Source organism: Varroa jacobsoni, unplaced genomic scaffold (genome assembly GCF_002532875.2).
Source record: "Varroa jacobsoni isolate VJ856 unplaced genomic scaffold, vjacob_1.0 contig01771, whole genome shotgun sequence".
NCBI classification, from domain to species: domain Eukaryota; kingdom Metazoa; phylum Arthropoda; class Arachnida; order Mesostigmata; family Varroidae; genus Varroa; species Varroa jacobsoni.
Genome location: NW_019214690.1, coordinates 41,439 through 64,823, shown reverse-complemented (window position 1 = coordinate 64,823; position 23,385 = coordinate 41,439). Strand labels below are relative to the sequence as shown.

At 38.3% G+C, this 23,385-nt stretch overlaps 1 protein-coding gene and 1 long non-coding RNA gene across 3 annotated transcripts in view; one reads left to right on the top strand and one right to left on the bottom strand.

Annotated features, from left to right (window-relative positions):
• LOC111272199 (otoferlin) overlaps window positions 1-23,385 on the top strand; it is a 43,759-nt gene that overhangs the window by 8,009 nt on the left and 12,365 nt on the right. Inside the window, exons 6-17 of the mRNA XM_086973197.1 lie at window positions 1,475-1,643; window positions 2,328-2,648; window positions 6,502-6,624; window positions 7,307-7,444; window positions 12,879-13,046; window positions 15,908-16,103; window positions 17,865-18,039; window positions 18,394-18,606; window positions 19,679-19,886; window positions 21,309-21,548; window positions 21,867-22,021; window positions 22,571-22,841. Coding sequence (XP_086829323.1) covers window positions 1,475-1,643; window positions 2,328-2,648; window positions 6,502-6,624; window positions 7,307-7,444; window positions 12,879-13,046; window positions 15,908-16,103; window positions 17,865-18,039; window positions 18,394-18,606; window positions 19,679-19,886; window positions 21,309-21,548; window positions 21,867-22,021; window positions 22,571-22,841 — 2,377 coding nt within the window. The remainder of the gene's footprint in view (window positions 1-1,474; window positions 1,644-2,327; window positions 2,649-6,501; window positions 6,625-7,306; window positions 7,445-12,878; window positions 13,047-15,907; window positions 16,104-17,864; window positions 18,040-18,393; window positions 18,607-19,678; window positions 19,887-21,308; window positions 21,549-21,866; window positions 22,022-22,570; window positions 22,842-23,385) is intronic.
• On the bottom strand, window positions 1,521-18,576 carry LOC111272200 (uncharacterized). Of its 2 annotated transcripts, none has more exons than XR_015315629.1 (5): window positions 18,501-18,576; window positions 17,831-17,951; window positions 15,385-15,523; window positions 15,128-15,286; window positions 1,521-1,606 (listed from the first exon to the last, which is right to left on the bottom strand). It is a non-coding gene; the product is annotated as an uncharacterized LOC111272200 (long non-coding RNA). The 2 variants fall into 2 exon arrangements; XR_002687379.2 differs by lacking the exon at window positions 1,521-1,606 and adding an exon at window positions 13,093-14,395.

Genomic DNA, 23,385 nt, shown 5'->3' with positions numbered 1-23,385 from the left:
CCTAAAGGTTTTTTAACACGCTACAATGTGTTTAGGTTATCGCTCTAAAATAGATGTACAAATGTATTTAAATTCTGATTATGAAAAGCAAATTAGGGTGACCGATATTCTATGATGATGAAGCTCCTAGTTTGCATACTGGTCAGTAGGTATAGCCTACGACGATATGATCCCAACTTACCCCCCCCCCCCCTGAAGAAGGATTTATTGTAAGATATAAAAAAAATACAAGTCATTTTGGTAATGAGTCGGCAAGCATTGTTAAGTCCATCTTTGAAAACACACGTAATTTTGTATATTGCCGTAAAACAGTAGTAAGTTTGAATCTGGGCTTTGCAGAACGCTTTGAATGCTCGTCGTAGGATGTTGTTACAAAACCCGTTTAGGAAATTAGTTAGGGTTAAATTTTAGTAAAAATAGCTGAGTCCACTCTTTATTAGCTAGCTATTTTCCTTTGGCTCTACGACTACGCTGAAAATCATGGCTGCTGTTGTCATCTAGTCGATAAGATCAGGTTTTATATACCATCATAGATGAGTTTCAGTAGGTGACATATATAGAATATATGTTTCATACATCATATTGATGAAAACATGCCTATACCATATTTACGTAAATGATCGACCGAACTCTTCGATGACGCCTATACTGAAAATGTCTATTGCTAGTTAGGAAAGTAATGCATTGAAAATATATGGTATTTTTATCCATATGCCTAAGTAGTAACAAACTAGTAATGATGTATATAGCATAATCGGCCATTTTTCAAATCTACTTATTTCAAATGAACTTTAGCGAGAAGCTCAACTTTAAAAAATTCTACCATAAGCATAATATATTAAATAACTAAGTATTATTGATCGCTCATGTAACCTATCGGTTTTCTTTGAAATATCGGTATTACAGTTTTAAGTGGCGTTCCTTTGTAGAGCAAGTCCTACTCTCAACCTTGTGCACATACTATACTATCACACTATACTTGAGTCCTATACATGGTCCCAGTATACTCGTTTTCGCTAACGCCATCTATCGATAGCTTGCGTATCCTTAACTTGTCTGATCCCCTGTTAATTTCATGTTTTCATTTCACGCACGCGCAATTTCATGCACGACGATTCGATTGCTGTTCTACATCCCGTCTAGCTCGATACTATGTCCGCTATTCGCAGATAGTCATCAACGGTAACTAGGGTTCTATAATGAACTTTAGAAAAACTAATTATCTTTAGTCCAGGGCTGATATAAACGTCAAGAAGTTAAAAGCCTAATTTGAATGCGTTCGTGCCATGCGACCAGGGTAATTTCCCGTCGGTAATTTTCATAGAAACTGACTGTTGCCCAAGACATCGGCAGTTTTGTCATATTCAAATAAAGTTCGTGATAATCAGAGGACATGGTATCGACACTTATAGTATTAATGTCCATGATTGTCATTTTGCATATTTCGAAATTCATTTAAAATGTATAACCTCAGGATTCTCGAGCGACTGGATTTTGGGATGAGCGATGTGTTAGAAATGGTACGACTAGAACGAGGCGACGCCGATCGGAGACTGCGTGGCGTCCTGGAGCAGCTGTCGGCTGACTGCGTTGCCTACCTGCAGCACTACAAGCAAGAAAATCCTGTCAGAAGTAGCACCAAGGTAAGTCACGGAACATGATAGTAACTGTGTTCGGCTTCCGTTGGGAAATTGAAAATGTGTTGTTCTATGGTTATCGTGTGTCATTGGAACAAAGTTTTATTGACTGCTTCGCTGCACAACTTTTATCATGCTATTCATATCACATTTTATTACGTTTTTAATACAGGATCACTTCCATCGTACACTTCATACAAAATCGTCTCGGGAAATTGGCCTTTGTAAAGGGTATCGGCCTTAAAAAGATTTGGCTTTTAGAAGATTAGATCTTCAACGCAGCGGTTTTAACTGATATATCTAACTTAGCAAAACAATACTTGCGAATTTAGCCGAGCAACGCAAAATACAGTTAGGTACGTTGTGTGAAATGTGTGAAAATTGAGTAATCAATAGACCAGGAACATTGACCTGGTTATTGCGTAGCTGAAAACGTGTTGTACGGTTTACGCGCAAAAGTTGTACATTTTAAAAATACTAAAAAAAATGAGCTTCGGAATGATCATTGTATTGCTCCCAGCTGAAAAGCTCTACGTATATACTTCATGATACAGCAAGCATATGAGTCGCGTGCGTATCTTGAAAGGACGGGCATGGTAAGTAGCAATCCGCATGAAACCGAGATGTGTATATCTTCAATCAGAGGTGCGATATCTTGCCCCGTTTTTGTCCTTCATCTTTAAACCGAAGCAGCGAAGCAAACTGGACCGGCAAAGGGAGCGACACTGTCAGCGCGAGATCGATCATATGGGCACAATGGCCCGTGCTATGCGGCCTCTTCTCAATCGGCACTCGTTCAAAGAGAAACTTCATACGACACAGCAGTTCTCTAGAAAGCTGCGGGACATCTGCGAGGATGCCCAGCATTCGCTACCAGACGTTTTCCTTTGGATGCTCGCCGCTGGACGCCGAGTCGCCTACCATCGAATCCCTGCTCGCCAGATTATCTACTCCCCTATCGATGAACAACGTGGGCCACTTTGTCATCGTAGACAAACAATACTGCTAAAGGTGAGATTAGAATATCGGTTTGTCGATGTCTGATACTATAATATGGCCACGGCGTAGTAGGCCACTGAATCTATCACGATTGCCAACCTTTTATTTGTATATATACAACATTTCCTTAGCAAGATAGCAGTAATTAATAGTAAAGGAGCCGGAATAAAATATTCGATTCCTGAAGATCAGTGCTGGCTTTTAATGATGTTTTGCTTCTACTGTCAGTGTTAGATGAAATACTGAAGTCTTTGTTTTAAGTAGACTTCACAGAGATTAAGGCCAGAGCGATGTAGGACTAACACAAACGAACTAACTGATTAAACGGCGTTCCGATTGTTTAATATCAAGCTAATGCTGGACCTTTGACAATATTTTGTACCTAGCAGCGTTATACTTTTACACCTGATTCGGGCCGTTTTGTGACCAAACAGGTGCGTATGTTGCGTTGGCAAAAGTTATGTGGCGTACATCGATTTGGGGCCATACTATACACTGTTGATAAAGAATACCGTACGTTTATAGACAAATGAACCAATAATTAGCGTCTTATCTAAATAGGCGTAACGTAATTTTCAAGTTAACAGCACGTTTTCGTCAATCGAGATCGTCGACTGGATATATACGCGGTGGCTCACCTGAATTTGGGCTTTGCCTACGTGTTGTTTCTAAGACTGTATCTAAGCAAAAACGGGTATTTTAACGAAGTGGTCTGCATGTGGCGGTCAAATTTATTCAATATAGCTACCATTCATTGTAACTATAACTTTAATTTGGAACTTAAATTTATTATAGGTTTGTTCGGAATGTTCCTTTTACACATACGCGAACGCCTCCTTAAAAAAGCACGACTTGGTTTCCTCAACAACACCATATATATATATATATATATATATATATATATATATATATATAATAATCCAGCGAATTCAGATCTGAACTGTACATATGTGCTTAAAACACGGTCATGTTTTTGAGCAGTCATCCCGGCGCTATTCAGTTAGTACGAGCGTGCGTACCATCTTGCTTGGAGACCTGTGGCCTTCCTTTAGACACTTCATTATACACGGTCGCGCGACAGCTCGTAAAACATAAATGTGTCTTCTTAATGCGTTCGCCTTTAGGGAAAAATATTGTTGTATATATGACCTTTACCAAACATCACTCTCAGATTAATCTCTCACATTAATCAAAAACTATATCCCTTGTATTCTTTGAACAGTAAACGAATTAGCAATCATTTCCGCGGTTGCCTCTTGCATCGATGATAAAAATTTGATTATTAGAAAAAAATCAAGTAGTGCTCTTGTATTCCTAAAGGGACTAAACAGTTAATGATAGAAATTGTATCACCTAGTCTTATGAGCCTTAGGGAGCTTCTCTTTTACGTTTAGGACACACGACTTGTACCTAAGGTCCCTGTCGAGAAGCCGTGGCATGGTTGTTCTACTCGCGTAGGTTTCTCCGCTTACAACTTGACGAAAAAGGGCGATCGTCAGGGATGCATCTTTGGACGGTGTCAACTAATTCTCATATCCTACTGTCTTTTTCTCTGCCATGGACTTCTCGTCGTGCTATGCAAGAACATGCTTCTAATTACTTTGCAGGGGTATATTTATTTGTAATACCCTAGACTGCCGACTGAAGGTAACCTAAAAAGATCATACCCTCAATGGAGGGTTCGTTCGCTGCGAAAAGACCGAATAGTAGCTGGTCTTCGGTCAAAGTGCGAAGAGGATGTACTGTTTTTGCTCATAGTGAACTTGCCCCTTTTGTTCTTGAAAGAACTAGTTTCAATCTAATACAAACGGTAGCGGATGACAAATAACCCGTCAAAGTTTTTGCGAATTGGTGGGCCACTTTGTATATCTTTGTTCGACTAAAAACTTCGAAAAAAATATAATACAATTAAAGATAGAAATATACGGACGAAAGAGAAACTACATTACTGCGATGACACACAAGCTCTTGTTACTTTTGTGAATGATGTACCGGAATTCATCGCGATCCCTAATGAATACACATCGGCATATAACAAACAACATGCCTCTATTGGTATTTAGAAAAGTAATCCCTCAAATAAGCGAGCACGTGAACGTTTCTCTCTAGTACTATTCTATACGTGACGAAGTCCATTGTATATGTGATATAGTAAGGAAAATATTACGGAAAATAAGGATACATGAGGACTTTCTGAACGGTGGAAGAACCGTTAAATATTTACACTCGGTGAAGCCTATGAACCTAAGAGATTAGCTCAGCTGGATATTGAGGCAACGGTACACTTTGACACCCGACAGCTAGGAACCGTTTTTTCTGAAAATTGATCGTAGAGTACGCCAGGTCGAAATTTATACAATATTAATTGCTTTCATTAGCCAAACACCGCATCTACCTTTAAAGCTAAACAAAGAACTGTTCATATACTGTTAATAATAGCGTCTGATAACATTTATATACAAACTCAATTCAAAAATTGTTTATTTTTACAAATTACCAATATCAGCAATAATCGAAAACTATTTTTTTTCCACGTCTGTCTTTAAGAAGCTCAGGGTGTATAAGTGTAATTAAACTAGTTTAAGTTGAGTGTCGATATTTTAAATTGTAACTAATTTTACCTCGGGCGGACTATCTCGCTTTTCGGGGTTATTCTGGGCACAACTTGTCAATATTAATAAAATTAAGTTTAAATTAGGCTTATGATCTTTCTCAATATGAAAGTTTGAATTATTCTAACAAATACTTATGTACATAATAAAATCTAAAATCGTTATTTTCTTGAACATTGGAAAAAACGACCGAACAAATGGCAATTTTTAAAGCCCTATATTTTGCGTTCAATTTGCAGTGTTGTGATCGCATCTATTAGAAAAAGCACCATCAATAAATGTGCACTTAAAATAACTTCGCTGTTCACTTATGTGGTAAAGAATGGCTACCAATAGATAACTTGAGGTCAATGTTTGATCCAAATTCGTAAGCAACGTACGACCCCTATATCAAGCTCGATGGTCTCATTGGTACATTATACCATCGAGTGGGACCATCGAGTGCCAACATCTAGTTTGCCACTAAAAGTTGAAATTTGTACAAAACACAAATTGACAGATATCACTTTGGGCAACTGCGTTCAATAATCTGCCTCGATTCAGAAGGTTTATCTACTCTTTCCTTTAATATTCTCTGCCTGCTGCGCCCACTTGATTTAAGATAGATATAACTGGTGCTGATAGGTGAGATAGTTAAGAATTTGAATTCATCGTGCTTGGTCTTTCGGGTTGCGGACGAAATTATTGGGGGCGGAGAATTATAACGTAAAATTTTGCTTTGACGCAATCTTTCATAAATTTGGAGAAAAAAAAAACAAATTCTAAACTCTGTCATGATGTTTCACAAAAATTGCTCAAAAGACGATCTTTTTTAGCCAAGATACTCGAATACGTCGAAAAGATGTAACCCTATTACCCCCCATTCACATGCTTCGGTATTTCTGTCGGGCTTATAATGTTTGGCCGGTACCACCTAAAAAACGGAGCTTTAGTTTCGTGTAAAGATTCCCAACACTCTGACCATAAATAGTTTAAAGCAGTTTCATACTACATGAGAAAGATCAAGAGCGATGAAAAGAAGATACGCGCACTCACCTGCGTATCAACGCTTTTTTAATTCAGGCAGTATTTATCTTAGAGCGAATGTTACCCAGACTGATATCTGCTAGGTACATTATTAATAAATAATAACGCAATAATCCTAATGGAAAAGTGTCATATCATTGAGCCCTATTACCTTTCTACAGTTAATCGTTTTGAAACATCTCGCATACACAAAGAATAACACAAGTTAGCTAACTTCGACCTTACAGCCGGGCGGTGGAAACAAAAAGCAAACGTTGAGTTCGGTATGGAGCATTGAGGCCGACTTGGAAGTTTACATTTGGCTCGGATTATGGCATGAGCGAGAGCATTCTTTGGACGGGGTACCTGAGGTAATTTCCATTGTATTCGTTGTGATACTCACACGTCAGCGTACCTAACATACAGGTAGACTGAAGTTACTCTCATACATCTTGTAGGGAATTATCGAATTACTATGATTAGCTATCGAATAAGCATCCGATATCTCTTCAGGTCTTGTTATTTTGTGAGACACTTGAATACCGATCAGAAATGTAGAACTCGTGAGATTGCGGGAATTGTCGTGGGGATAGTAACTATGCGGCTTTTCGACCTAAAATATCGGGAGAGGAAGTAAAAATTTTCAATAAAAATAGGCGACTTTCATGTATTCGAAAAGGTGCGGTAACCACGTTGACGTTAGCAGAGAAACTTTACCGACAGACTCATTGACTGACTGACTGCGGCACGAAATCTAATGCCGACAACTTTTATTTCAAAGAAACAAATGCTTCCAGAAAGGAACGATTTTACCATTGTAAATTACTTCAGAGTAATAAGTAAATGAACCCATTTCTAGTTTCCATATGAACGGCTATAGGTTGCCTTCAAAGGCCACTCTAGCTGGATTAGCTTTGCAGTGCTGCTGCAGTCACTTACCCTCATACTGTCGCCATTTGTATTTTGTTTTTTTTTGTTTATTTCGTTATGTTTGCTTATGTTTGTCTGTATGCATCAATCGACAATCACTGTATTTGACCCTTCAATTAATAGGGTTTCAGTAAAAGAGCCGTTCCTGCGGAGCGATTGCATTACACCGAAAAGGGCAAGTTTACCCTTCGAGCCCACATGTACCAGGCAAGATCATTAATTGCATCAGACTCATCCGGACTCTCCGATCCGTTTGCACAGGTAACAATATGTCGTACGTATTTCATTAGTATCATCACGGCTTCCCGTTTAGGCTATCTACGTAATCGTTTGCAATGGATATTATTTGTTTCAACTGCCATAGTTTTTAGAATCTAACTATGTACATTCAAAAGGCAGAATTTTCGATACGTTAAACATCTTGGATTATGGTTACAAGATTAACGCTTTTATAAAGATTTGCTATGATAGAGAAGTTATGTGATAAGCAAAGCTTAGTTCAGGCAGTCAATTCAAAATAATCGAAATATAAGTCCTTCTACAGTATGGTGACCTTGTCATAAACATGTTATGGATAATGGAATTCTAGCTGACCGAAATGTTTGTATTGCTCCTGAAAGGATCCATTGCGTTCAGTAGTGCACCCATGTTTTCACGTTGAAACTAGCCGTCAGCACACCATACTGCGACGACACCCACAAAACAAGTCAAGGAGGGTACCAATGATAGGGGTAGCGTACTTAATCTCATACTTATTCTCAACTTATCGATGCCAGAAGCCATACTGTTTTTTTTTTGTAGGCATCTGGTACATATAATTTTGTTCATACATACTATACACCCCAATTGTATTGTGGTTTGCGTGTCATAGTGTTCTAGAAACAATTACATAAATTTTCCGTGAATAAAAACAACTATTGCCATCAACAAATGTTCCAAGGGAATAAACTACAATCCGGATTGCCGTTTTGCAGATGACTAAGATCGACTAGGCTTTGTTGTGCAATGTAAACTGCTCTAGATACGTTAGCGTAGGCTTTTTATTTTTTGCCTATCAGTCATTACAACAAACAGATACATGAAACTGGTACATAAGGGGCAGTTAGATGTATTTAGAATACCGGGTGTCCAGCAGGTTCCATTTTTAAATGTACCTGTTTTGAATTAAGAAGTAATTACTTACGCGGAGTAGATACAAGTAGAAACTTGTATCTGGGGTAAAGCAGCAATTAGAAATACGTGGAGATAAAATTCGATTCGAATAAGGCTCCTATAAACGCAGTGATTTACTTCTAATGACCGCTAGCGGCACAACTTCCACTTCTTTATCAAGATATACAAGACAGAGGTGTTACCCCCCAAGTCAATCCATGTGTCGCGTCGGACAAATGAATCTGCTGTTTTTTTCTCACCGATACTACTTGCCTACTTAATATCGCATCATCGACTAGACCATGGGTTTGCATGGATAACAAGATATACGGTTGGATATAGTTAATATTTCCTGGCAAATTTCCTGAAAGTCAGGCAGTTAAACACTTTTCAGTTGTAGTTACTTAATACAGTTGTAGTAGACGAAGAGCTCTGAAAAATAATTAGTCACAAAAGTACTGTGAAAATTCATTAATGCCACTTTCTGATCGGCCGCGACAGCAAAATATTTTTGTGTTGGTCCTTCAAAAAACAGTCCGGACTGTAAATTTCGTTTGATCCTAATTTGACCTAACCGCTCTGAATTTTACGTATAGAGATTTCAATGAACCGTTGAACTTTCTTTATCTCAACCGCGTCAATTGCACCAGTTAGGACGCGTATAACATTGATTTCCACTCAAGGTTGAGGTGCTTTAGTGATAAACTAATATGACATAATAGAAAAACATTTATGCTAGTTCAGCTAAAATGACAGGTGGCCAATTACTAAGTGCCTTATAAAGCTCACTGTACGTAACAATGAAACAATTTACTCTATTATATTAGTATATCCAACCAGAATATAAGCCATACGAACTGTTGGCTTATTTTGCAATTTATACGCTATCATTTAGTAACCGGCATTCTGAGAATGTGTCTAAATACTCTACTACCTTCCGGTTATAAAGAAAGCTCGTTCTCTTCATCTTCGCTTCGTTCGCTTTCGCTAACGGGGCAAAAAACGCTTTGCAGTACCTTGAACTATTGTAGGCCGGCGTCCCTTGTAGGCAAACGGAAGCTCAGCAAAGTCAAAAATAGTGATGCCACTTTGCTGTGTGATGCAAATGAAGCGTATTCGATGCAAGGCATTGTACCTTCTTCGTGTTATTAGGATCCTCGAAGGACGTTTTCTGACTACGTGTAGTGCGAGAGCAACAATCTGAATCAAACCTGTCTGAGCTGCCCTCCATAATACATGTGGAAAACTCTATGGGTACCGTTTTTTAGGACGTTCGGATCAATTGTCCTGGATCTATAAGTGGACGGATATATATGCTAAAAGAAAAAGCCGATGCTGTTACTTTTACCGTACAAGCGAATCTTTTCAGCTGGCCCAAACCGTTTCATTGGTCTGTGTAGGTACAGAAGCGCGCTCTTACAATGCACGGAAGCACTAAATCTGACTAAGACTCGTCGTGGCTCTGAGGTCCATCTCAATTAAAACTTGTGTTGCAGGTTATCCACACGGAACACATACGTTCCCTCTCGAGTATCTGCCACTGGGTTAGTGATCTAATAATTGTAATATACGAGAAACTACTATTTTTAAATAAGCTTATTTTTCTTAATTTTTTTTTTTTTTAGGAAAGTGATTACCGAAAGCGAAGATCAAAACCTGTTTCTAATCCATCACTAGTCTTCAATAAAGACAAGCCGTGCTGCAAGAACCGACTGCTACCGCCAATTTATTTGTGTTAAAAATATTATCCGAAAGATTACACGTAGCTATGTTTTCTACTATTTAATTTGCACTAACAGAATGCTAAAGTTCCGATGCCAGCTTTTCCTGAACCGACTATTACTAATCTTCACTAAATCTACAAAAACTCTTACAATAGCGCGAAAAATGAACATATTTTTAGGACGTCTATTTGGCGGATGGATAAAATTCATTTTCGAATAACTCTATCCGAAATGTCGTTTGCCAATATTTTGTTATTACTAGATCATGAAAGGAGCTATAGCGAGCGTTTGGTGAAAACACGAATAAATTATGATGATGAAACGTTGCTGAAATATAACAGCACACGCCGCATTACCTCATCTGGCTTTATCGATTAAGGTCGATCAGCGGCTTTTCGTAGCGTTACGCTTTTGACCTTGTGATGCTATTAGTTCCGAGCTACATACATTATTATTAATTAGACATATCCGTGGTAAACTAAGTGAGACCGCCTGCTGCTGACTTCTGTTAAAAATGCATTACCGGGAAAATGGCATTTACCGTCTAAATAACAAAGCCTAGCCACGTGAACATTAGGCCGAAAATTTACTGAATATCTAGGATTTTTGTCAGATACTTGAAATCTTCAAGAACTAGACCATGAAGTACAATGAGAAGTTTTACGCCAAGTCTGGCTTGTGTTGTTATTTAAAATCATTTGCCGCCCTAAATCCTTAGAGATGAATCTTTAAAATGTCATTTGCAGCCTTTCGTATCTATCCCTGCACCATCCTTTTGCAGTTTTGACGAGCGGTAGTGAGCCGTAAATACCCAACATTTTATTACATATAATGCTGAATAAATGATTCTCCGAAACTTCGTTGAAGTTATTAGCATTATCTACACGAAATCCCTGTAGTTGCACGCCGTGTGCTATTTCTCTAAACTTGCTCATCCAATGTTTTGACTATGTTTTTTCAGTAGCTCAAAGGATTTCATGTTGACTGTTCGAATAAGGTGAAGCAAACAGCAAGTTAAACTATACGAAGTTCACGACGTTGATAGCTACGTGATTTTTTAGTTATCGGTGTATCCTTATACATACTGGTTTCGCATAATTGGAAAGATAGACTATTTTAAAGCAATTAAGACAAGTGCCTATGATTGTTTGGTAGGTAACCTATTTGCCTACTCATCTTCGAGGCACGCTATGACCTAGATTCGAATCAGGACATAGAGAGACAGTCTGTTTCTTGCTGGGAGCTAACCGCCCGATGGGATGCCTAACGGCGATGCGGAACATAGAAACCAATTAGAACGAGGTACAAAATGATTCGTGTTTGGAAAGTAATCTTGACAAACGTGATACCTCATGATTTCACGTAAACAAGTGTTTAATTATTTATTTAAGCATATGTCTACGACAATTCCCTCAGTACATACAGCGCTAAATGCAACAGAACATTTTCTTCCAAGTTTCGTAATCAGAGGAAGATCAGAATCAGATCACCAGGAAACACAGTAAATAGGTCCAATCTTTCACGCGCCAATGATTAGCCTACAAACCTACAGCCTATTACGCAAATTATGTTACTATTCTATCGACTGTTATGGCACGTTGCCTGGAAAGCAGTTTTGTGGTCTTTACGGCTGAACTTTGACCAAGCGAAGGTTACTTCGAATAAATTAGAATAAACAAAGCGCTTGCCGCTAACCTGTAATACCAAGAAATAAAAAAGCCAATCAAGGAAATGCAACGAAAATATTATCCTTAGATATCCTTAGAATGTTTTAGCTATTAAACAGGTACTGCAAAAGACAGAGTAGAGTAATACGCCGGAGACCTAATTCGATGTGCTTGTACACAATCTGTTCTGCTAAACGGAATTTTGGTAAGAAGCGTCACCTGATTGGTTCAAGTTCATCTAGAGGGCGCAATGATACAACTGGGCGAGCATGTTTCATTAATAAAATCTGTGATGTATTTTATTAGCAACCTGGTCGAGCGAGGTAGGGACCCGACGGGCGATATTCGATTAATATATATATATATATATATATAAATATATATTGAGAAAGTATTGGTGGTGAAAGGGCTGAACGTTCACGAAAAAACTAGAGTGATTTTCGAGATAGAAACCAAAGATTTATTCGTGCAGATCTAAAAATAAATCATCATAAATAATGAACTATCATCAAATTTTACCCTAACAATGGTTATATGATACATATCCGTTAGTCGTTTTGCGGAAGACAAAAATCGTTATAGGAAAACTTCATAAGGCAGAAAAATGTGTGGAAGATACATCTGGTTTCGTCCCTCCGGACGTACCTGATATCTTCGGGTAATCCAGTTTGAAAACTTCCTGGCCTTGATATATTATTATGCTTTGTTGATTACTCTCAGTCGTGGTGGATGGTTGTTTTGAGAATGATCATAAAAACAGATAATAGCCCAGAGGACAAGCTATGTTAGTGCTAATGAAACACACATAAAAACAACCCGTTATGTAGGATGACACGTTCACTTATATCAGTCCTTGCCTTACTTGATAGATCTTTGCTGGTTCACAAAAGCCGTAATACGTACGTTTAGCAAAACAGCAGTGATCCCCTAGTTTCCATTACGTTCTTCTATTACGACATACTTAAGAATAGATTAGAAGAAAGAACTGATGTCTTTAAATTTTTTAATGGTCTGGAAAAATGCTTACTTGACAGATGAACATTACTATCAAAATTAAACAGTTTTACGGTTAGCATTGGTATATATGACGCGCTCTTTCCATTTATATATATGCAATAATATGAACCTAACCAGACTAATTGCATCTTTCAGGTTCACTTTTGTGGGCATAGCGCATGTACTCAGGTAATTGAGCAGACACTTAGTCCTACTTGGGATGAAATGATTCAGCTGCAAAAAATCGAACTTTGCGGAGATATCCGAAGATTAATTGACGATCCACCCCTAGTTGTGGTCAATGTCTTTGACCAAGATAATGTGGTTAGTATCTTTGTTCTAAGACAACTTTGTAGAACTTGGATATGAATATAGAACTTGAACACTACTACAATATGAACTTTTCACAAATTCCTTACTTTACTTATAAGTTACTTACAGAGTCGATTTGAATAATATAGGCAAACACGCTTATAGGTCTAGTAGTATATAGATCTGCAGGCTTTATGCTGATTTAACAGATTTGATTCATTGATATTACATTCAGCCTAGCTACCTAATAATGTCTGTCTTGTTGCAATGAGCCTGCTCCCTATGATCCTTTTCAGTTACTTCATCTAAAGCGTGCATCATGCAAAGCGTTGCAATTTGCCTAACATAAACTCTATGTTTCCATCAAACGGCGCGCTCTCAGCCAGAAACAAAGTCTCTCTATGCCTGGATTAGAGTCTAGACCACAACGTATGCTAATACGTTACCCACTAGGCTATCACGGAGGCCTAACGTAACTTATCACTCGATTTAGTGACCTTTTTATAAATGTCCGGTTATACTAATCGTATTACTCTGTTCTACCAATGATTAATCATTTTTTGCTTACCTCGCCGGTTTATTGTTTAGTGCTATAAACAGCCTGTTCTGTACCATGCCAAGTTTTAAACAGTATTTTCAACCTGAAAATCGAGATTTGGTTATAGGAACATAATTTATATCACTGAACAGCTCATCGAGAGCTTTCAGTCAGTGCTCTCTTACATGGACATCTATATGGAAAATATTCATCTGAGTCCCATGAAAACGAACCAGTTACGATATCACGCTGGAATATCTATTTTAGTTATGTATAAGAAGATGCATTAAAAAAAGACAAAAACAAGAACAGGCGCCAAGAAGGTAGTACTTTGCACAAAAGGCTATCGATAATTTGAGGGTTACTGTTAAGCAATAGCTTAGCAATAATTGTGCTACCAATTTGTTCGTCACATGAGCCGCTTCAACTTTCCGATTTCCACGCATTAAAACTTCCCTCAAGAAATTATTCGAAACCTGCCTCGTAACAAAGTTTCACTCCGTTACCACACGAGTGAAGCGAATTTTTACGCTAAACTATCCGCTTTAAACCAAGGGGCATGTACTGCCCTTTTATTCAGTTCATCGAGGTCTATCGATTGGTAGCCAAAAATTTTGCCCCAAAATTGTAACAAAAAACCTCATTGATCAATATTATTTATTCACCTTTATCAGGTATTATTTGAATATTTGAAATAGAGACATAATAAACTTGATATGCTATACTAGATTATATTCCCTAAGTCGGCTCCGGTCAGCTGCAGCCCTTCCCACTTTAGCAACTCAATGAGAATCAGCCTGATCCGAGCACTCTACGGATCGACCTAATTTGGACAGATAAAGGCAGTTTTACGGAAAATAAGATTATATAGGCTAAAATTTACTTGAGCCTATCGGTGCTGCGGAATAGAAAAAATATATCAACATATTCGATAGTATTTTTATATTATTACATATATTATTTGGTTTAAATGGCTTCTTCTAGAGTAATATCAGCTAAAAAATACTTGTTTTTAATTTAGCCTGACTAGGTGGGGTTATATGGACCATGAATAAATAGTCGTTCAACAAAGTTAAAATTTAATTTTTTTCATAGTAGTTGTGCCTAGGGAGGACGATAGTTTATAATAATTTTTTGTTAGGTTAGGCAGGCCAGAAGTTATTATTGGTGTGCCATAGGTCCCCGGTGAGGTTCTGCTGCGTAATGTGCAGCCGAGTTCTGAATAGCATTTTATGAGAAAAAGTGAGAAAGAACAGTAATAACTTGCGCACCCTTATCCAAGGCTAGCTTAATCGAACCCCCCTATGCCAATAGAGCTGATTAAATTTTCTTTCAGAGAAACAACATATCACACATTGTCACGGTGTGCACACAATTACGACATGTGGTGCAACGTTTACAAAAATATGAAAGTATAAAAAACAAGCCAGCATTTTGGTTGCAGTTTTGCAGACATTGTAGATTCTAGGCATTTGTCTCGGCATTGGCAAAGGGTAGTTCTTGGACGCTATCTAATTAAAGTAGGTGCCTAACCTTACGAATCTACCTGACCTACCTCGACATCTGAAAGGATATTGTGCACATTCTCATACTCCCGCTTGCTGCATTACGTAGATAACTGGACCCTGGGTTGCTAATAGTTGATTCTGTTCCCTACCGGGAATAGTGTAGCCGACGAACGGAAGGCTTTCGTTTTGACTAGTCTTCCTTATCCCTAGAAAGTAACGACGTAACGTGTCGCTCTTAGATAGTCAAGTCATTGTAGCTTACGCTATCCTGTATGCAACTGATACTAATTCTCAGAACGCTTACCATGAAAAACAGCGGATGGAGCAAAACTGGATTTGATACCCGTCGTGAGTCACAAGCTCCGCAGGAGTCCTTGAATTCGCTATTCGGACTGGTGACATAATCAACGTCACAAAAGTATGAGTAGTCCAAATTGAATTTTCTGAAACTCGGATTAACTTTAGGGTCTGAATATTAAAAAGATTAAAAGCTGTAACCTATTCCAGTCCGTTTACACGGAAGCTGCCGCTTTGGAGACTTGTGAGAACAAAATCAGCTGAGTTAGACTTGAACACGTCGCTTACAGGCTATTTTAATTAAATCCTAATGCAAGATTATTAGGCCCGAACGTTTTTAGTAATAGAGAAAATTCGTACAATCTACGTTCGTTACGGAGTACTTTATAATTCAATATCGTCGGTTCTAGGAGAGCCTAAAGACTATGGATTATTCTTTCATAACAAGTGGCGATTGTGTATTTTCAGAGTTGCAAGACACTGAGTTTACAAAATATCACGTTTTTCTTTGGTTCCGAATACTTGCCTAGGGTAAATGTGAATTTCTCGGGAGAGCCCAAGTAAAGCCCCATGTCAAACTCGGCACTTCGGTCAACACGTCGGAGCGTGAAGAATCCACCTACAAGACTCCCCAACTTGAATGGCACGACCTTTACCGCTCTTTGAATGAGAACGCTGGCCAACTACTGGCAGTGTTTGAGCTCATTGAATGCAACTTAATTACAGGTAGGTTGCAGAAATTAGGACAGCCTTAAGATGTTTATACTGTTATGGGTGTAGCTGCATAATTATAATTCATAATACTCCACGTCATAATCAACAAAGAAGAATTGTAGGTTACATTTCGATGAGAAATAGCTATTGTGAACTATAAAGGCTCCTATTCATGGAATCTTTTGAAGCTCATATCCTCGTAGTCATGCAACTTCTAAAATGACTAACTTTACATTGTTAAAAAACCGGTGTGCAGAACTTTAGTTGCAAATAGAATGTTCTAATACAAAAACATTTTGTAATCTCATCCATTGGCGTTAGCCGTTTTAAAATTGAATGATGCTGTTATAGATCCCAGCTTTATAGCATCTCAATATTCAATCTACTAAAAGTTATTTTTATCAATTAGCCACTTACGAAGTTATCTCGCACGGCTTGGTTGCCTTAACTCAAACAAATGACAGGTGCGGCTATTGTTGGTAGCTAGATGGTGATGAAGCTCTTGCAGACTAAACCTACCCTTATCTTAACATAGTTGATCCTTAGTTTGCGAAAGGCTTCGAATTAAGAACATGGAGCTCGACTGGGGAGTTTAGAGAATAAACGTTCTAAATGATGATACTTATAAAGTATATGTATGCCCAATTGTCGATTATTGCTAACATTAAGCCTTTAGCAATAACCCTTGTCACCGTCTTCGGGTCTTTTAGCTTCAATTAGGACTATGCACAAATACAATTCAACTGCAAACTCATCCTTTCGCTGAGCCACAAGGAGGCATTCAGTTATCAAATTCAAACTTTAACGGCGCCGTAGTATTCTTCCGTAACGTACTATCATGAATTATTCATGTTCCTAACGATGCCCCAAAAATACACAGGACGCCTCTACGAACCAGTTTTCGCACACGCTAGTGCGCGCTGTTTTGCGTTTCCGTCGTTCACAAAGCGTGTTTGTCACTATCGACTTCAAACACAGCTGAAAACAATTTAAGTTTGATCTAATAAGCCATGACCCTGCTACATGCTGCTACAATCTTAATCAACAATCCTACGATCTGGTGAGACATCTGAAGGAATGGTGTCGAAATACTTCTAGTCTCAGTTTCAGCATTCATATAGACCGAAAAAACGTTTACTGGAGCTTGTCAGTATAGCATACATATACATTGCGATGCTAAAGCATAAGGAGTTAATGAATAGATCATACCACTAGACGTTTTCATCGCAACAACGAAATCTGTTTCTTAGGCATGCGTTTTGTTATAATGTAATTTATCTATATTATTTTATATTAATAAGCCACTTTCCTAAATTAGAGGAAAAATTCCAAATAGGCAAAGACTTCACTAATAAATAAAATAGGCTTTGTCTCCACATTCCAGCTTCCTTCATGCCTAAACATGAGTACACTGTTTTGTCGCTACTAACTCGATTACCTTAAAAACATTTCCATGTACCAATACGTTCCTCAAGATAAACTTATTTGAGACGTTGTAATCAATAGGCGAAAACGGAAGGTTTACTTTTTCTACGTTTCTCTACATATAAATTCGAGCTAATATCATTAATTTGGATATCTTGGACTTCCAAGAATTTTTACCTAGAGATGTTGAAGAAATTATGGCTTAACAAAACATATTACGTATAATAAAAGGCAAACGTTCCCGACTGTAGGTTAGCATATAATTAATTTATAATAATGACATGGTTATAATAAATTAGAAAGTAAAACTTTACTTGTTCATTTTCTGCGTGGATATCAATAAACCAGGAGATTTGACCGGTCGCGTAGAAAGCGTCGAACCGGTGTGGCGCCAGGAAAGAGGTCCGGTGTTACCGATTCCTCGAAGTATACGACCTACACTTTCGAAATATAAGATTGAACTGCTATTTTGGGGTCTACGAGATCTGCGGAGGGTCAACTTTTTGAAAGTCGACCGACCTAGGTAACCAAACATTACATCAATCAGACAATATTATTTCATTGTTATCTCCTCAAAAATGATCTAACTTAGACAGTTTATAACATAGAAGCTTATCAAGTGATAGCCCTTTGAAAAACCTGTACACGTGAGAAAAGCTCGATGTTTAAGTGTTTTTAAGTAAAAGCTATTGAAATAATCCATTTTGTAACAAACCGTTTTAAATATTGACGGATTTCCTGCCCATTATGTCGGTTAACCATTCTGCACAGTTCAGCTAACATATTTCAAATAACATTTGCAAAACATTAAACTCCAACGTGCCAATATTACTTTGTTTTGATATGGTACATACTCGTATATTTATGGCTATTGCAGAGTTGATATCGAGTGCGGTGGTTACACAGTCCAATCATCAGTGATCACTAATTACTCGAAAAACCCCAACTTCAGTATGCCGATAAAGAGTATAGACATCGATTTACCTGACCAAGAAGTCTATTGTCCACCAGTTACGATTCGTGTTGTTGACTGCCGGAGTTTCGGACGCTTCACTCTCGTTGGTACACACGTAATTAGCACAATTCACAGGTAGAATTATTTCGAATTTTTAGAAGCTATGAATAGTTCCTATAAAATTTGCTTTTAGCTTTATTATACCGAGACTAATCTGTAGAGGTTTATCAACAATTTCTAGCTGCCTTTGTGTACGTTGACTTCCCGGTATAAATTATAGTGATCCTCCTGTTTGAAATCTACTAACGTTAAGCCTGTACTAGGAAGTGTATTCGGACCGAGCAGCTATTGCCGCTCTGTAGAACGACGAACAGCGCCACACACGAACAATATCCGTATGAACTTATCGATCAATTCGTCACACACGATCCATATAGATTACATGCCTCAGCTTATTCCAGTATATGGCTGCCATATTTCGATCACTATGTCGCATTGATATTGGTTATCTCATTACCCTAATTTTAGCTATATGCTTAGTCACAAAGCTCGTATAGCTTCATTTTCTTTCTTATTTGTACAATTATTCTAATTCAGATGTTCCATTATCGTGTTCTAAATCCTGTAATCAGACGTTACGGGCTTCTATATCAACTATTGTGTATCCTCGCTATCTTAAGGCAAAGTCTACCTTAATCTTGAAAATTCCATATAACGGTTTGGCGTCCGGGAAGATTAACGAAGCCAGAAGTAGTTGGATGATCATCCAACGAGGTTATTTTCGCCCAGTTGGCATTAGAGGCTATGGGGCAATTTTTTAGCATAGGACCAACTTCCTATGCATGTTGTTTCTGTTCTGGTAAATTTTCGTCAAACCAAACCTACGTGTAGAAAATCAGAACCATTTTCGAAATGGTCCGGATATACATAGATACGTCAGGATACTTACTCGCTTAAGAATGCAGCCCGTTGACCGTCAAGTGCTACACGAAAAAAAACTTACTAATATTGCGCGGGGACAAATTACGATAAATATTCCTATCGCTCATCATGTATGCTTCTTGAAGACTGCTATCTGAACCCTTAGAAGTAATGTCGTAGTGAGGTCCCTGTAAGTACCTATGTAAAGACTAACAAAACACATGGTTTTTCATGCTGCCTTTAGCTGGATGATTAACAAGCTACATTGTTTTTTATACCGATTCAGATTCATGCAATGTCCGGGGCAGGAAACAGTAAGCGGCACCCGGGATGGCGGTGGTGCTTCTTCTAATGATGGCCAGTCACGCCCGGTGGCGACCGAAACGTTAATCGACGTAGAAAATGGTGGCAGAGACGACACAGCATATGGTGTTTTGGCCTCTCTACCATCAAACGTCACTGTGATACACCTCAGCGCCCCCAGGGATGCCAAAGTACGCCTTATATTCAATCTTCAGGCAAACAAATTTGCGTTGGCAGATTAGCTTCATCTTTTCAAGCGCCACTTATTTAAAATTAACATCATTGATATAGACAACAAACTGTAAATAACGGCCGCACCTAGCTTTTGCATGGTTGGATTGAAGGGTAGAATATGTGTTAGCTGCAACACAAAGCTATCTGTGCAGCTTTGGACTAGAACCCTAGACACGGGTCATAAGAGCGACGAAACAAGATGTTGTAGTTATCGCATTGAATGAAATGGATAATGTTACCAATCGTATACTTGGTGCGCGCTACCGCATCAATTAAAATTATTTAACAAGCTTTATTCCTAACAATTTGAAGTTATTTTTAATAAAAAAAAAAGTTGAACAGTGTTATGAGCCAGCCTTCAACATGTTTAGAAGACAACATTTCGACAGTCTTGAACGACCCTTATTTTGTCTGCTCAAAATACCTAGATTAAGCACAACGCACCAGGTATTGATTTTAAACGTGGTAAGAAATCCCATATCCGTTGCATTTGATACGTGGTGCCACCTTTCCTTCTCATCTAAAACGCCGCAATATTATACATCTGTTTTGGCTTACCAAACGCGAAACAAAAATAAATATAGCTTAAATAAAATAAAATTGGATAAAATATCTTAGTTGACTAGGCCAGCGATAAACGAATGTTTCTTGTATCATCAAACGGTGTGGTAATTTGCACCGCAACTTATTCGATCTTCACGTAGATCTCTCACGCGGACCTTAATTAGGCCCCAGTATATTATTTCGACTATATTCGGCTCAAGGCTACCTAGAGTTTCACCTTTGAGATCACTTCTAAGGCAATCGCCTTTCCACGAACGCTTGCTAGGCGCTATAGAGAACGGTGCCCAGGTAACGATTAGGCACAAGTTAAATGACGTTCTACACAGGTCGAATAGAGTAGCCTTATTTTTATCTCATAACACAACGAGTGTCTGTTTTAATTGTTTTCAAATTCTAACCGGTGCGCGCAAAACGTAAACTCACCCTTTTTACCAGTCGACCCTCTGCTTTTTTAAATAGTGTCAAAAAAACTGTCTGATGAGTCAACTAATTATGCCCACTCGAATACAGTTTAGTACGGATAGTAACTAGTACATAGTAAGTATTGAGTAAGAGCAAATAAAAACTTACGGCTCATTAAGTGAGGGGAGGGAAGGATGCGTACTCGTGCGTTGAAGTATCATCATATATATGTATGCATGATGAACGATTTTTTCGACTATGATTTTTTGTTTGAAATTGATAATGTTTAGAACGAATTGTATAGTAACCCTTTGATACTCAATTTCGTCAACGTAAGGTACGCCGTTGTTAATTCATATTGTAAGACTAAGTTTTGCTTATTAAGTAACAATATAACAATACCCATGTTGTAGAACCCTGATAAAAACCTACCAAAAAGTAAAAGGAAGCAAACCAAGCAGAGAAAGGACCGCGGATGTGGTAGTACAAACAGGGGCGAGGATTTGTCCGAGGATTCAAAAGACTGGTGGAGTCGATACTTCGCCTCAATTCAAAGCCAACAGCAGAAAGCCAACACAAACAAGCCGAACTCGGATGAGAGATTTCACTCGGAGAGACTGCGGAGTCTCTGTGATCAATATTCAACGGTGAAGGTAAGCGAGGTCCCCTTGAACGTAGTTCAATAAATTTCTATTTATCACATTCCGAGTACTATGCGAGTCAACGGAGGACTCGAAATCAACCTGGCAAACTGTGATGGAAAATTAACGGCGCAAGTCATTATTAGTACACGGTCAATATATTATCTATCTAGCTCAAATTTAATAGTTTGGTTACGGTAAAGAGCGATAAAACGTGATTTGCGTCACTCGATAGAAATTCCGTACGGGTGCAATTTTCTGTAACGCAAAGTGAGCGAAAACGTTCAAACTAGGCGTGCCTTAGGCCTGCGTACTGTTTCTAACAAACAGGTCCACGCCTCGGAGCTTGAGAGCGTAGCCGACTACAACGGTTTTGTCGAATGGTTGGAAAGTTTTCAACTTCTGCGAGGAAGGCGAACGGGCGATGAAAGCGACGATGAACGAAGACTTGTCGGAATATTCAAGGGCTCGCTCAAAGTTCACAAGTAAGTTAGGAAGTAAACAGGTTTAACAAGGCCGGCAACGGCTGCACTAACAACAGCAACGTACACTATAGCAACAATAAATCCGGTTGATACGTCTGCAGCTCAGCTACTTTATCAAGCATATTCGCATATAGAAAGCCAAAGTAACAAAAATGAATACTGTGTGATATGTGTGCAAGTTTACATGTGCTTAATGTGAAATCAAAACCTGAGCCAGGGGTTTTTCCGGAGACTTTCCTAATGCAAACTTCTACAACAACAATAATTAAATCAACAAAAAAAAAAAAAAAAAAAATACTAATTTACAAGAAAGATAAACGCAAGTATCTCTAAAAGTGCTGATCATTTTGCATAGGATGGCTCCAATACAAAATATGTTAGAAGATAGCTGCCCTAACCAAGACATCACCTTTTGTAGAACCGTCTTTGTTATAAAAGCAACTCCGAGAAAACAAAATCGGGCAACTTTAAGTCGTTAGCTTAAAAAGCGCAGATCCAAAAGGAATTTCATGATGGAAAAATTGAAGACCTTTTCTCTTCAATTGATAGATATCCTCTACCACCCGAGTGGGAACCGTTGTCACGTTCTGTGCCAAGTAACGAGCCGATTAAGGTGTTGGTAAGAGTTTACGTCGTTCGCGCTACCGACTTACATCCGGCGGACCTGAATGGCAAGGCCGATCCGTATCTCGTTATCCGATTAGGTCACAACAAAATGAGCGACAAGGATAATTATGTATCGAAACAGTTAAATCCAGTATTTGGTAAATGCTTCCAATTTGAAGCAATATTTCCACATGATTCAATGCTGCATATACAGGTTAGTGGTCATTCACTTTATCATTTACCTCTTGCAATACTATACATACACTATGACAGGATACATACGTTTTCTTGCTCTTCAGGCAGGTATATAATGGAATTTTGCCGTGAAACCGCTCTCCAGCTTTGAGAATGATCGATGTATCGCAACGGGACGTCTAGATGATTGCGTAACACCGAGTGTTTATGAGTTTTTAGTTTACTAGTTATCTCATAACGAATAAGTCGACATACATACCCGTTTTGAGCTAACGTGTCTTTCGCTATAGACAGTAAAGAACGAATATAGAATACATATTTTTGAAATAAACTTACCGTAGGTGGATTGAGCCGACCAGTCGAACATATAGAATTTGTTTGAGAAATCATAATTAAAAATTATGGGAAATGTTGAAGAGACCTTAAAATGAGGTCATTAAGTAAAAATGAAGCGTCATTTTACTGTACATGAAAATATTCCAAGAGTCGAAAATCTCAAATGATGACTTCCTCAGTTCATATGTAGGTCATCGTCTTCGTACAAGCGACCATCTACTGTTCTC